The 12,572-nt window shown below is 35.3% G+C and overlaps 1 protein-coding gene across 3 annotated transcripts in view; it reads left to right on the top strand.

The window, feature by feature from the left end:
* LOC594799 (protein MMS22-like) overlaps nucleotides 1–12,572 on the top strand; it is a 40,518-nt gene that overhangs the window by 10,210 nt on the left and 17,736 nt on the right. For all 3 annotated transcript variants that reach the window (XR_004065849.1, XM_030994689.1, XM_030994691.1), the window contains exons 10-20: nucleotides 1,674–1,787; nucleotides 3,229–3,298; nucleotides 4,166–4,266; nucleotides 4,999–5,058; nucleotides 6,281–6,403; nucleotides 6,850–6,902; nucleotides 7,458–7,517; nucleotides 9,302–9,409; nucleotides 9,873–9,984; nucleotides 10,600–10,678; nucleotides 11,666–11,759. Coding sequence is in view for 2 of the 3 variants with exons in the window: in XM_030994689.1 (XP_030850549.1) it covers nucleotides 1,674–1,787; nucleotides 3,229–3,298; nucleotides 4,166–4,266; nucleotides 4,999–5,058; nucleotides 6,281–6,403; nucleotides 6,850–6,902; nucleotides 7,458–7,517; nucleotides 9,302–9,409; nucleotides 9,873–9,984; nucleotides 10,600–10,678; nucleotides 11,666–11,759 (974 nt within the window). In the remaining variant the exon portion in view is untranslated. The remainder of the gene's footprint in view (nucleotides 1–1,673; nucleotides 1,788–3,228; nucleotides 3,299–4,165; nucleotides 4,267–4,998; nucleotides 5,059–6,280; nucleotides 6,404–6,849; nucleotides 6,903–7,457; nucleotides 7,518–9,301; nucleotides 9,410–9,872; nucleotides 9,985–10,599; nucleotides 10,679–11,665; nucleotides 11,760–12,572) is intronic.

Below are 12,572 nucleotides of genomic sequence, written 5' to 3'. Positions count from 1 at the left end.
CCCCCCCCCCCCCCCCTTTGGATTTTTTTTTTTTTTTTTAATTATTAAAAAAAAAAAAAAAATATTACCCCCATGGCTGACCTAAGAAAGGGGACCTTACCCCCCCCAACTCAGCAAAATGTCAAATTTTCAAATTTCAAGACCCCCCCCCCCCAAAAGTGTCCTCTTACCCCCCCCCCCCCCCCCCCCCCCCCCCCCCCCCCCCCCCCCCCCCCCCCCGCCCCGCCACTGAGCGAATTTTCGGCTGGCTGAGTCGTTGCGATTTTTTTTGGACTCCCCCCCCCCCCCCCCCCCCCCCCCCCCCCCAAAAAAAAAAGTGACTGGAATACACAGGAAATTTATATAAAGTGTATTTTTTCAGATCTACAATAACAATATCTTTTTATTTACTGGCAGTTATCTTTGAACAAAATCCATTGGACATTAGACATACCTGCAGGACATCTAGCAGGGCAATTTCAAGATATTTGGTCATAGGGTCTTCCAAATAGGGAGTTATTTATATTAACTGACATCTGGGCCCTGTCTTACAAAGAGTTGCGATTGATCCAAATCAATTGCAAGTCATCTAATCAATTGCAAATAAGTTGTGATTGGTTGATTGATTGATTGACAGGGCCCAGATGTATAATTTCACTTCAATTCTTATGACCTCATCCAAGCTCTTAGCAGGGCTATCAACTTATCTTAAAGATCTTGAGAATGTTATGATGTTATTTACTGGCAGCTATCTTTGAATGTATTCCATTAGACATCTCTCTCTTAGTAGGGCTATTAACTTATCTGAAAGACTTTGAGAACGTTATGATGTTATTTACTGGCAGCTTTCTGTGAATGTATTCCATCAGACATCTCTCTCTCTTAGTAGGGCTATTAACTTATCTGAAAGGATTTGAGAATATTATGATCTTACTTACTGGCAACTATCTTTGAATGTATTCCATTAGACATCTCTCTCTTAGTAGGGCTATTAACTTATCTGAAAGATTTTGAGAATGTTATGATGTTATTTACTCTCAGCTATCTCTGAATGAAGTCCATCAGACATCTCTCCCTTAGTAGGGCTATTGATTTGATTTATTTACCAACAGCAATATATTCCATACATTTTATACAATAATTACATATACAGAAAGAGAAACTATTGGTTGGTATAAGGGGCCAGATAATAGCACATGTGCTAGTCGAGCCTAACCCCTTAAACAGCTAAACAAAGTATTTTGGTACATATCAGTTTAGAGAACGTAACGTAACAAAACAAAAAATAATGAATTTACTGTTACAATCGATACTTAGAAAAAACAAGAATCAGTACTCAACAATGTCTTACAATATACAAACTAATAATGTAAAATATGATTTATGAATTTTGTAAACTTGATATTTCATTCATGAATTATTCAACAAATGACTTGTAACAGAATTCCGAAACCTATTTCTAGACCTTGTCAGTCTGACATCAACAGGTAATCTATTCCAAAATTCACTGCCCACAAAAGACAATGACAATTGACCTTGTGTCGTTAATAACTTATTCGAAAGATTTTGAGAATGTTATGATGTTATTTACTGGCAGCTATCTGTGAATATATTCCATCAGACATTTCTATCTTAGTAGGGCTATTAACTTATCTGAAAGACTTTAAGAATGTTATGGTGTTATTCACTGGCAGCTATCTCTGACTGAAGTCCATCAGACATCTCTCTTCCCATGTACCTGTCTGAGAGAGATGTGGCTTCTTCTCATCCATCTGCTGGATCATAGACACATGAACAACTCAGCCACGGTAAGTCTGCCCAACGCTTCAACAAAAGAACTTGAGAAGAAAAAGCTATTTAAAAAAAAAAACTCAGCCACGGTAAGTCTGCCCAATTGCAAGTTGAGTGAACACATTTGCATATGCTTGTGTTGCCATGCCTTTCATACTGTAAACGCTGTTATTTTAGCCTGATTAATTTTTCGCGCTGAGCGATCCCAAAACATATTCACGGGGTCTTAAATTAGAGTTGCACACAATTCAGCCCATTCACAACATGCATAATAAGTCATGCTTATATTTTCGCGAGTTCTAAAATTCGCGCTTGCCAATCTTAGCGCGAAATATGTGAAAAATAATGTACCGCAAATATTTCTACATTTACAATATTCTCAACTGAGCCTAAATGAAAAAGAAAATATATTTGCTTCCTTTTTTAGAATTTGCATTGGAATTTTAGGAACTGCAACAAAAACTACAACCTTAGATGAAAGACTCTTTTATTTCCTTATATATAATTGTATGTATGCAAGGAGTGGGAATCCGAGATAAAAATGATATGGAGGTCAGAGTTTTTCATAATTTTAAATTCATCTCTATTTCACAAAGGTTGATGTAGACATAGTATCGATAAGGCACATGGATTTGGTCTAATGAAATTTGCTTAAAGGTAAAGACCAGTATTGGAAACGCCCCAATTTCAAAAAATAAAATGGAAGCTCTAATTACCAATCATGTGAAAGAATATGTTTTGAATATTACATGATCATAAAATTTTTGACGGGAAACCACCTACTAATTGATATAATTGGTAAATTAGTGTATCTCTTGCCTGTTGAGAGATATGAAATACACATGTTGCGCACGTGTGTGTAGTCCCATATACATCTTTCTGTGTACAGTGCTTAAACTTTATGAAGACTTAGCCAAATTTCTTATCATTTTGATGATTCCAGAATATTGCAGTACATCTATGCTAGATGATCAACCTTTTCTGATCGATTTCACAACGTTTCTTTCACAATGCAATCGCATGACCATAACTGGTCTTTACCTTTAAAAGTAACAACCGAGTACATCACAGTAATAAGTCATGAATGATATTTTGTTTCATAGTGAAGGGTTTGAGGGCTTAACCTAAAGATAACTTTCAAAAAGAAAAAAATGTTTTTTACATTTATTGATTTTTATCTCCACAAATCTTTATTAAATTATTGTACATGATCATGAATTTATAATGATATTTGAATCTTTTACAGTCGTTTTGGGGCACATGATCATGAATTTATAATGATATTTGAATCTTTTACAGTCGTTTTGGGGCACATGATCATGAATTTATAATGATATTTGAATCTTTTACAGTCGTTTTGGGGCACATGATCATGAATTTATAATGATATTTGAATCTTTTACAGTCATTTTGGGGCACATGATCATGAATTTATAATGATATTTGAATCTTTTACAGTCATTTTGGGGCACCCTTCATCAGCTATTGTGTCCTCTAGTAGAGAAGACTGATCAACAACCGCAAGGAGGTGGGTGTTACCATAGTAACCTTAGTACATTTCACTTTCATAGAAACTTGTGCCACGCAAGTGAAATTTGTATATAGAACATGTATGATTTAGATAGTCTTCCGGGATGAAGTACTTGTTCTCTGCAATAAACAATGAGCATGCAGAAAAAATTACATTGAAAACACATTTTATGCCTGTCAATAATCAGTTCTAGTTTCTCTTCCCGTTTTTCCTCATCTTTATAAGTTTGCATTTTTAATTCTTCTCAAACATCATTCTACACTGTTGCCCATAAATTTGGAATACTTTAAAAAAAAAAAAACCTTTTTTAATGAAGTGATTGTGACAACATGGTTTATTCATGATAGATAGAGTATATATCTTCTCATAACTTTATTGATCAATCTGAAGAGTTGTAGAGATTGATCAATAACGTTTTGAGAAGATATAAACATTTCAATCAAGAATTAACCACATTGTCAAACTTATTGCATGAAAAGCCATAAAGAAATTATTCCTACTTTATAGGCAACCGTGTATAGTAAGTAGTTATCAATTTCCAGTGCTAGATGTTTTTATTCTGCCCAATTCCAATGTTATATATATGATATATTTCACAAAATGAAGCCTATTTTTCTTGATACAGCGGTGAGGTTTAAGACTTTAAAGGTCTGCAAGGTGGTTATGTATGTAGTTAATCTTCACAATAATTATTATTATGATTATGATGATAATGATGATGATGATGATAATGATGATGATGATGATGATGATGATGATGATGATGATGATGATGATGATGATGGACCAGTGGCATGCAAGGAGTTGTAATCACAATGGTACTAATCTATGCATCATTGTCCTGTGGATGACTGTTCCTTATAGGAGTGACGACGGCCAAGGATGCTGAAGGTCTATGCTGGTGGTTACTGCAGCAACTAGCATCTCTCTATCGCTATGACAAGACAGGACAAGAAACTACACAGGTACTAGTCACACACTCGTCATTCCTACAAACATTTACACTTGAAGTTAACCCTTTCAAGATACGACTCATAAGGGGCTAAACTGATCACATGCTGTCCTTCAAATTGGCAATAATAATATTTTCTTTTAATGCTACATTGTTCTGATAAAATGTTTTGTCTATGAAAAAAAAAAAAACGGGTAATAACTTGGTCAAAAAGGTGAAAAAATGCAAAATTTTATAGCTTTAAATTATTATTTTCGGAGTAGAATGTCCATAAATGAATTTTTTAGAGTGTGTATGCATGATCCCAATGTTAAAAACTTGACATTTCGGGTGCCCAGGTGACCCGGAGGCCTATAAGTGCCCAGCTGTGCAATAGTATTGTTGTTATCAATGCCTTTGTCATTTAATATCAGTGTCATCTAGAAAATTAGGGTATCACAGTTTGAGGATGATGGTTTAATTGCACCATTGACCTGCTGTATATCAAATATTTTATATTCATGAGAGCATACAGTACTTTCCATGTCATGTCATCCAGTACCTCTATCTACTTGGTATTTTTTTTCTCTCTCTCTCTCTTTGAGGGCGATTCCTCACAAGCATTTGCTTTTCTATGGGTCCTTTCCGTATTCCATACTGTGTTTTTGTTTTATTGTTTGTATGTTTTTGTTATGGTTATCGTTTATGGTTAAATAAAATGTCTTAAAATAATATTGAAATGTGTTCTTTCCTTTCCTTCTATCAGCCGATTAGTAGGAGTCCCTGGTACTTGGTAGAGGATATTCTCAAGAAAGTCTTGTCTAAGGTGAGGGATTAACAAGTTTTGAAATCCCGTACTGTAGGTGATGTATTTTCATTTTAAATAGCCAGAACAAATTCTAAAAATGAAAATTTGTGCAGTATTTTGCCAATCTACACCGTAGTTGTGGTACCAATGTTATGCATGTAGTTTTGTTAACTTTTATTCTAGATGTATGTGTATATTAAAGGTAAAAGACCAGTATTAGAAACGCCCCAATTTCAAAACATGAAATGGAAGCTCTTATTACCAATCATGTGAAAGAATATGTTTTGACTAATACATGATGATAACAATTTTGCCGGGAAACCGCCTACTAATTGATATATTTGGTAAATTAGTTTATCTACATGGTCTGTGAGAGATAAACGCATGTGTGCGTATAGTCCCATATATATCTTTCTGTGTACAGTGCTTGTAACTTTACAAAGACTGGGCCATATTTCTTATCATTTTGATGATTCCAGAACCTTGCAGTACACACCAGTACTTATATGCTAGATGATCAACCTTTTCTGATCGATTTCACAACGTTTCTTTCACAATGCAATCGCATGACCATAACTGGTCTTTACCTTTAAAGAATTTTAAGTGTTAGTATTTAACAATTTCAGTGTTTTCTGGGATTGTTAATCTATTTCAAAATTATGCACAACCTCCAATAAGTGTCCATTGATAGCATGAATATGGCAAGTCCTTGCCATGCAAAGTAAGGTCTTCCACTCCTACTTCCTTGTCTCCAAATAAAGACTGTTGGCTCAAGAGAGACACTGTCTGTAGATTAAACACAGGTTGGCTCAGTCTTCCTTCGTTAGTCTGAGATTGTACCAATGTATACTTTCTTATAAGCCTACACACTTTGCCTTTTCTTACCATGGACCTTACTGCTTACCATGGTAACTGGTTAGTACTAAAAGAGTACACAAATATTAGAGAATTTAAACAAGTACTGTAAAATTAAAAATATTTGCAGTTTTACAGTTCTTTTTGTGGATTTCGTGCTAAGATCAGCAAGCACAAATTTTAGAACTCGCGGAAATATATGCATGACTTCTTATGCATGTTTTGAACGGGCTGAATTGCTTGCAACACGAATTTAAGAACCAGCGAATATGTTTTGGGGTCGCTCAGCGCAAAAAATTATTCACATAAAAATAACAGAGTTTACAGTATTTCAGAGTACCACAGTGGTAGAAGCTATATAAACATTTAATTTTTTTTTTGACAGGATGCTGAAACATCGGAGGCTAAGCTCCTGTCCTATCTTAGACACCTCCTGGTCCTGTGTCAGCTATGGGAGCCACATACAAAGATTCTTATCAGTCTCTGGGATCACTTCTATAGGAAACTGGTATGTTAAGCACTAAGAGACAGTATTCCATATTAAATGCTATATAAATCCAGAAGTATTGTTATTTTTATGTGAGAAATATGCATTTTCACCAATCAAAGACATCAGACAAAATTATGTCAGGGATGGACCAGTGCCATTCTATATTATGGTTTTGGTGTGTGCCAAAGTTAGCCACTGATCTGTTACTTACATGTGGTACAAATAGCCTGATTACTTCCTAAGAACAGTGCAAACCAGTTATATCACATAGTCAGGGTTCCTACGAGTAAAATTAGATGACGAAAATTAGGCAGAAACACTACCAAGAAAAGAAACGCATGTCAAATATTGCCCTTATAGGCTTATATTACTTATAGGCTACACCAAGGGTGTGATATTTTCGTACATTGCATCTTCAGTGAGAATTAATGAGTTCTCCCATATGTTCAAATTTTTTCTTTCAGAATCATCGTCTTACCGTTCCAGGGCAAGGCATACAGGGTCTGGCAACTATCAGGTATGTCAAATGACAATATCATCATAAATTAATATGCAATATGTAGCCTGTGCCTTTTTTTTTCAGACCAAAAGGCTTCACATTTCAGGTGACTATTAAACCTCAATCAGGCAGATTTTCTATTTGATATGTAATAGTTATCTTAACACAAGTGCAATTTGTTCAAACTTTTGGATCTCATTTTTCACAACAACAACCAAAAACAAAAAAAATTTAACATTTTTTTTTTTTTTAAATATTTTTTTTAAACTCATATTTTTACCGTATTATAGGTTATTGGCTTTTGATCGTAGATTGCATCCACCAAAACATTCAATGAAGTTATCTTTGATGCATTCAGTCATGGCTTCACAAAGAGAATATCAGGCATTATCTGGTAAAAAGGAATTTCCTGAATGCTGTGAGCACCTGTTGGTAGCCTTACTTGTAACTGGAGCATCATGAGTACCTGCTTTGTGATATATATCAGCACTTTTCAAGAAATTTTAATTTGATTATCGTTTTCTTGGTTTAATGTATAAATGTTTCATTTATGGTTTTATTCCTGTCTTTCAGTAAATCAGCACTGGGATGGTTTCAGACTTGCAAGAAACGTTGTGATGATCAGAACTCGAGGTAAGAAATTACACCAAGTCACCAATGATTTCACTTGATCCCATATTACAAACAAACACAATACTTCTGATATTTAACCACTTAGAATCCGTCTTCTGATTACTTATTCCTGGTTTATTCCAATCAGAATGCACAGTTGCTGATGAGGGGGTATACATGTTTCTTTAACCGTTGGAACAGTCTGTATACTACATGTTTATCCTTTCTAAAAAAAAGTATATCAAACACTTTTAAGCTCTGCTAGCAATTGCCAGTAAAGATGTATATTTTATGAGATACACCTAAAACTTTGCTACATTTAGCCAATCAGAATAGACCTTTGTATTTGAACTCTCCAAGCATGAACCAATCAGGCTCAGTCAGTGTAAGGTATCCTAGGCATGCTTCTTAAGAACCAGCATTTCTGCTGCTTGAATTCTGCTTTTCTAAGGATTTATTCAAGGTCCAGCTCCACCATACATTGCATTCAGTACCTGGATTTTAGCAATAATGGTATACCTTTAGAAATCTATACTTGAGATATCACTGTCAGCCATTTTGAAAACAATTTGGAAAGAGTTGAACCCTCAAATTTGTAGCATTGGCCAAATATATGTTTGGGTAAACTTTTGTGGCTTGTTGCATCAAGTCTTGCACACATTTTCTGGACAGATATACTTCCCTCCTATGTAGTGACCTAGATGCAGTATTGTCATATGTGAATATATGAATGCAGTGAAACCTGTGTGTAAAGACCGTGCAAGGAAGACAATAAATGTGGTCTTTATGTACGTGTTTCAATAAGAAATTCTGTTTAAGGACCACAGCAAAAAATTGGTCTGTGTAGACAGGTGGTCTTTCTATTCAGGAGGGTGCCTTAACCCTATTTAGCTCGGGCTATTTTGAAACTGCATAGCCCGGGGGGTGGGGGGGGGGGGGCTTTAAGCCCCCCCCCCCCCCCCACCCCCCCACCCATGATCTCGGTCGTGAAACGACCGATTGCCACGAAAATTTGCATACATGTCAAGTGAAGTGTATAGAATACTATGGTAAGTTAAATTTTTTTTGAAAAATTCACTCATTTGCATATTTATGGTAATTTATGCAAATAAGGTCATAAAATTCACATTTTTGCCCATAAATCAGACATTATTCATATTTAGGCATTCTTTTTCACTACATATATTTGTTAGACCATTTGGAATAATAATACAACACAAAAAATTAAATAACCAGGGTTATTCCTTATAGTATCTATTGTTTTGATAATTTCTTATGTATTTCTTTGTTTTTTTAACTTATGTATTTTATTGTTTTTGTTGTTTTATTTCATTTCCAACTATAATTCAACTATTTTGACCCCAAAATAAACACCTTAACTAGAAACAAGACCAAATAACCAATGTTTTATCTCTTTATTTGAAAAATGGGATTTCCATGTTTTGTACACAAATCACAAAAATGAGCGATTTTCGGGCTGACATGCAAAGACAAAAGGACACATGACTTTGTAATGGTAGGTCCGATTTATGAAAAATTTCTTTCAAAAAATGCGCAAGACTCGAAAGAGAAAAGTCACAAAATTTCAGTGCAAGATTTTCTTGCGTTAAAAAATTATCGCGAAAAATGTTGAGGGGGGGGGGGGGCTTCTGAAGCCCCCCCCCGGACTAAATAGGGTTAAGCAGGTTAAACTGTTTGTTTCGTCCTTGATGCAGTATTGTCATTATGTGAATACCGTATATGATTAGTCAATAGGAGATTATTCCTAATCGTTTTGAGAAGTTTAAATTTCTTTGTTTATTCAGTGGTGGGCAGGAGACGAGTTTTCATCTCTTCCTCCGTATCTTGGCTTGTAAGATGACGAAATGGAACGCAGCTAATAACACACAGGCATGGAAACAGCTACAAGGAAGGTAGGTACATTACATGTTATGTAATAATAATAATATTCACTTCTTACCCAGGGTAGCCTCATCAGTTTCAGTGCTGTTTTTCCTGAAGATCCTGCAATTATTATTACCCCAGCAATTGCCAGGTACCTACCGTGGTGGAGGGTAGAAGATGTGGATTAATATCTTGCCAAAGGACATTAGTTCTGGGCTAGGATTTGAACCGTCAACCCTTTGATTGAGAGTCAAGTGAATGAACCACTCTACCATTTCAGCTTCACACAATGAGGCATGTCAAAGTTATTTGGTAATTTTGTAATCAATACATTACCAAGTATTACCAAGGGGACCACTATGACATGAAAAGAATCATTAACCTAAACTCAATTCATTTCATTTATTTTCCATGTTAGAATACTGTTAACATAGTGACATGGTATTATGAATGTAAGATTTTATCTCATTTTGAATTAATTGTTTCTTCCAGATTGTATTCCAAGTTTCACAGTCGTACCATGCAGGAGCTGGGTGACATTGGTCTGCAACATTTCTTTGACCTCTTCTTGACCCTTGCCCTCTTGGTTGACCTTTCATCATTGGTGAGAGCTGGATCATGATTGTTAACTCTATTACTGATTGTGGAAATATTCAGTGTTTCTTATTTTATGTTTGTGAAATAATATAGTGCATGGACAAAGTATATTTATTTGAATGCTGTTACAAATATTCACCAGATTTGGTTCATTTCTTTTTTTCTTTTTTTTAAATAGTGGCGCATACATATAAAATTCTTCACCATACTTTGATTGAGAAGGAAACATTGATCAGAAAAAAAAGCATATATGTTTAGCCATAGGCATGTATTTCGCCAAAGACTTCAAGCAGTGTGAACAGATTAGGAGAATGGCCAACATATGAGTTATCATTAAATAAACAATCCTTTTTAATGGTATGTGTGTTTGTCTGTTTTCAGAGTGTTAAATCTCAATATGATATAACAACTTTTTTTATTGAAATCATGTGGCCAGATACAGGCATGTGGTGCATGTATATTAAATTTATGGCACAATGGTTTATATCATATCTTTTGCCTTATCTGCCATCCCATTTCTTGCCCCCCCCCTTTTTCTCTATCTATCTATCTATCTATCTTCTCTCCCCCCCCCCCCTCTCTCTCCTTCTCTCTCTCTCTGTTTCTACCTGTTTCATGACAGACAATCCGAGTACTTGACTTTGTTGATCTGGTTCCAGTCACCAACACAAACATCAGCAGACAGCTCTTGATCTGGAGAGGTATATCCATTGCTTGTTTTTTTGTTGTTGTCTGTTTGCTTCCTTGCTTGTCAGAGATGTGTTGGTTTTTGTGCCTCCCGTCAGAGAATCTTGAATTCAGGGCCTTTATTCACTTTAACACTTTTTTAAAGACTCGGTTGAGCTAAGTAAAATGTCTTTCATGTATTCAGATCACATTTAAGCGATTTTCTTTCGCATGCCGACTTTATGGCAAAACGCTTACTGATAAGCATTGTGACATCACACGGTCAATCAAAAGTGAAACCATAAGCCTGTCAATCAATGATTAAAAAATAAATGGCTTAAGTCTGGTAGGGAGCTGGCTGAAATTTAGGGTAAAATACTTTAGCCAAAAGTTTCACCTGAATACCGAAGTTGGCTAAGTATTGTATCTAAGCCAAAAAAAAATGAGTAAAATGCTCCTATTTCTGTCATAAGTATTAAATTAAATACCTGCCCAGGTTTGTAGTCATACATGCATTGCTAGTAATGATCTACCAAACCTGCACATTAACCAAAAAATAAGACTTTTACACCACTTACTGGTCATATGTCATATACTAAAGGCAGATGAAATTTGTGTGACTATAAGGAATTCAATTAAAGTAATGTTTCTTTCTTCCGTTTCTTTTTATCGTATCGACATCGTACTCAAGTATTAGATTTGTATGAGATGAGCAATTTTGGTAATCCAGATAATTCTATGGAGCTAGAAATGAGCTTAATATTTGAAGTACATGTACATCTATATGTACATGTAGGTAGGCTGGTCATTAATACTTAATGCAAAATAAAGTTGTGTTTTTACAACAACACACAAAATAGAGAGTATGTTGAGTATTTATATATTCAAATTGTTTAAATGATAGCTTTGCCTGTTTGGAATATTTGCTTAATTTTAGCCCTAAACTCTAAACCTTTTACCAGTGAAAACAAAATTCTGAATGGATAATAAATGCTAAATATTAATTTCTTTTAATTTTACAGGATTACTTGCTCTGTGTCTGGTTCATGAAGAAAGACAGTGTGATCTTGAGCTTGTTTCTGATAAGCTAATGACCTCCTTCAATACAGTAGTAAGGTGAGACATCAACTCAACATATACTTCTACAGTCAAACCTGCTTTAGTGACCACCTGTCTACAAAGACCACCTGTCTACAAAGGCCACATTTGTTGTTTCCCTTGAGAATGGTTTCTCATTGAATCATGTACTAAAGGATCCTGTCTACAAAGGCCACTTTTTGTGTTGCTCTTGCCATCGCCCGTATTGGGGATTGAATGGGATAAATTTGGGTACCCTGTATGAAATATGTTTTTGTTGATGGTAGGTGTTATTGTTGTTATATACAACTATGTGTTTTATGCACTTACAAAATGTATTCCCAACAAGAAATGGATACTATACAATCAATACTGTATAATGTGCAATTAATAATGGATAATACTAAATATATTACTCATTGCGGATATAGTATCGAAAATGATATCGCTAGTGACATTCGTTTGTCTCGCAATGTATGGTCAACAAGGGATCAAAAGAATCACTGAGCATAAGAGGGATGTCAGGCTCCGCCGAGCTGATAACTCAGCCGTAGCCGAACATGTTTGGGATAACCAGCATCAGCCAGACTGGGGCGGGGTTCAATGCCTTTCCCAAGACCGACATTGGTACACACGGAGGGTTAAAGAAGCTATCAATATACATCTCAAACCCAATAATTTGTGAAATCAATACTGTATACTGTGCAATCAATATTGTACACTGTGCAATCAATATTGTATACTTTGCAATCAATACCGGATACTTTATAACCAATAAATCTTTGATGTAGTCAGTAACGAATGCGACAAAATACATGTACTTCATCAAACTTGATTGAATTGTGTTTGAAC

Source organism: Strongylocentrotus purpuratus, unplaced genomic scaffold (genome assembly GCF_000002235.5).
Source record: "Strongylocentrotus purpuratus isolate Spur 01 unplaced genomic scaffold, Spur_5.0 spur5_scaffold_21, whole genome shotgun sequence".
NCBI classification, from domain to species: domain Eukaryota; kingdom Metazoa; phylum Echinodermata; class Echinoidea; order Camarodonta; family Strongylocentrotidae; genus Strongylocentrotus; species Strongylocentrotus purpuratus.
This window is presented reverse-complemented; position numbering and strand designations above follow the sequence as displayed.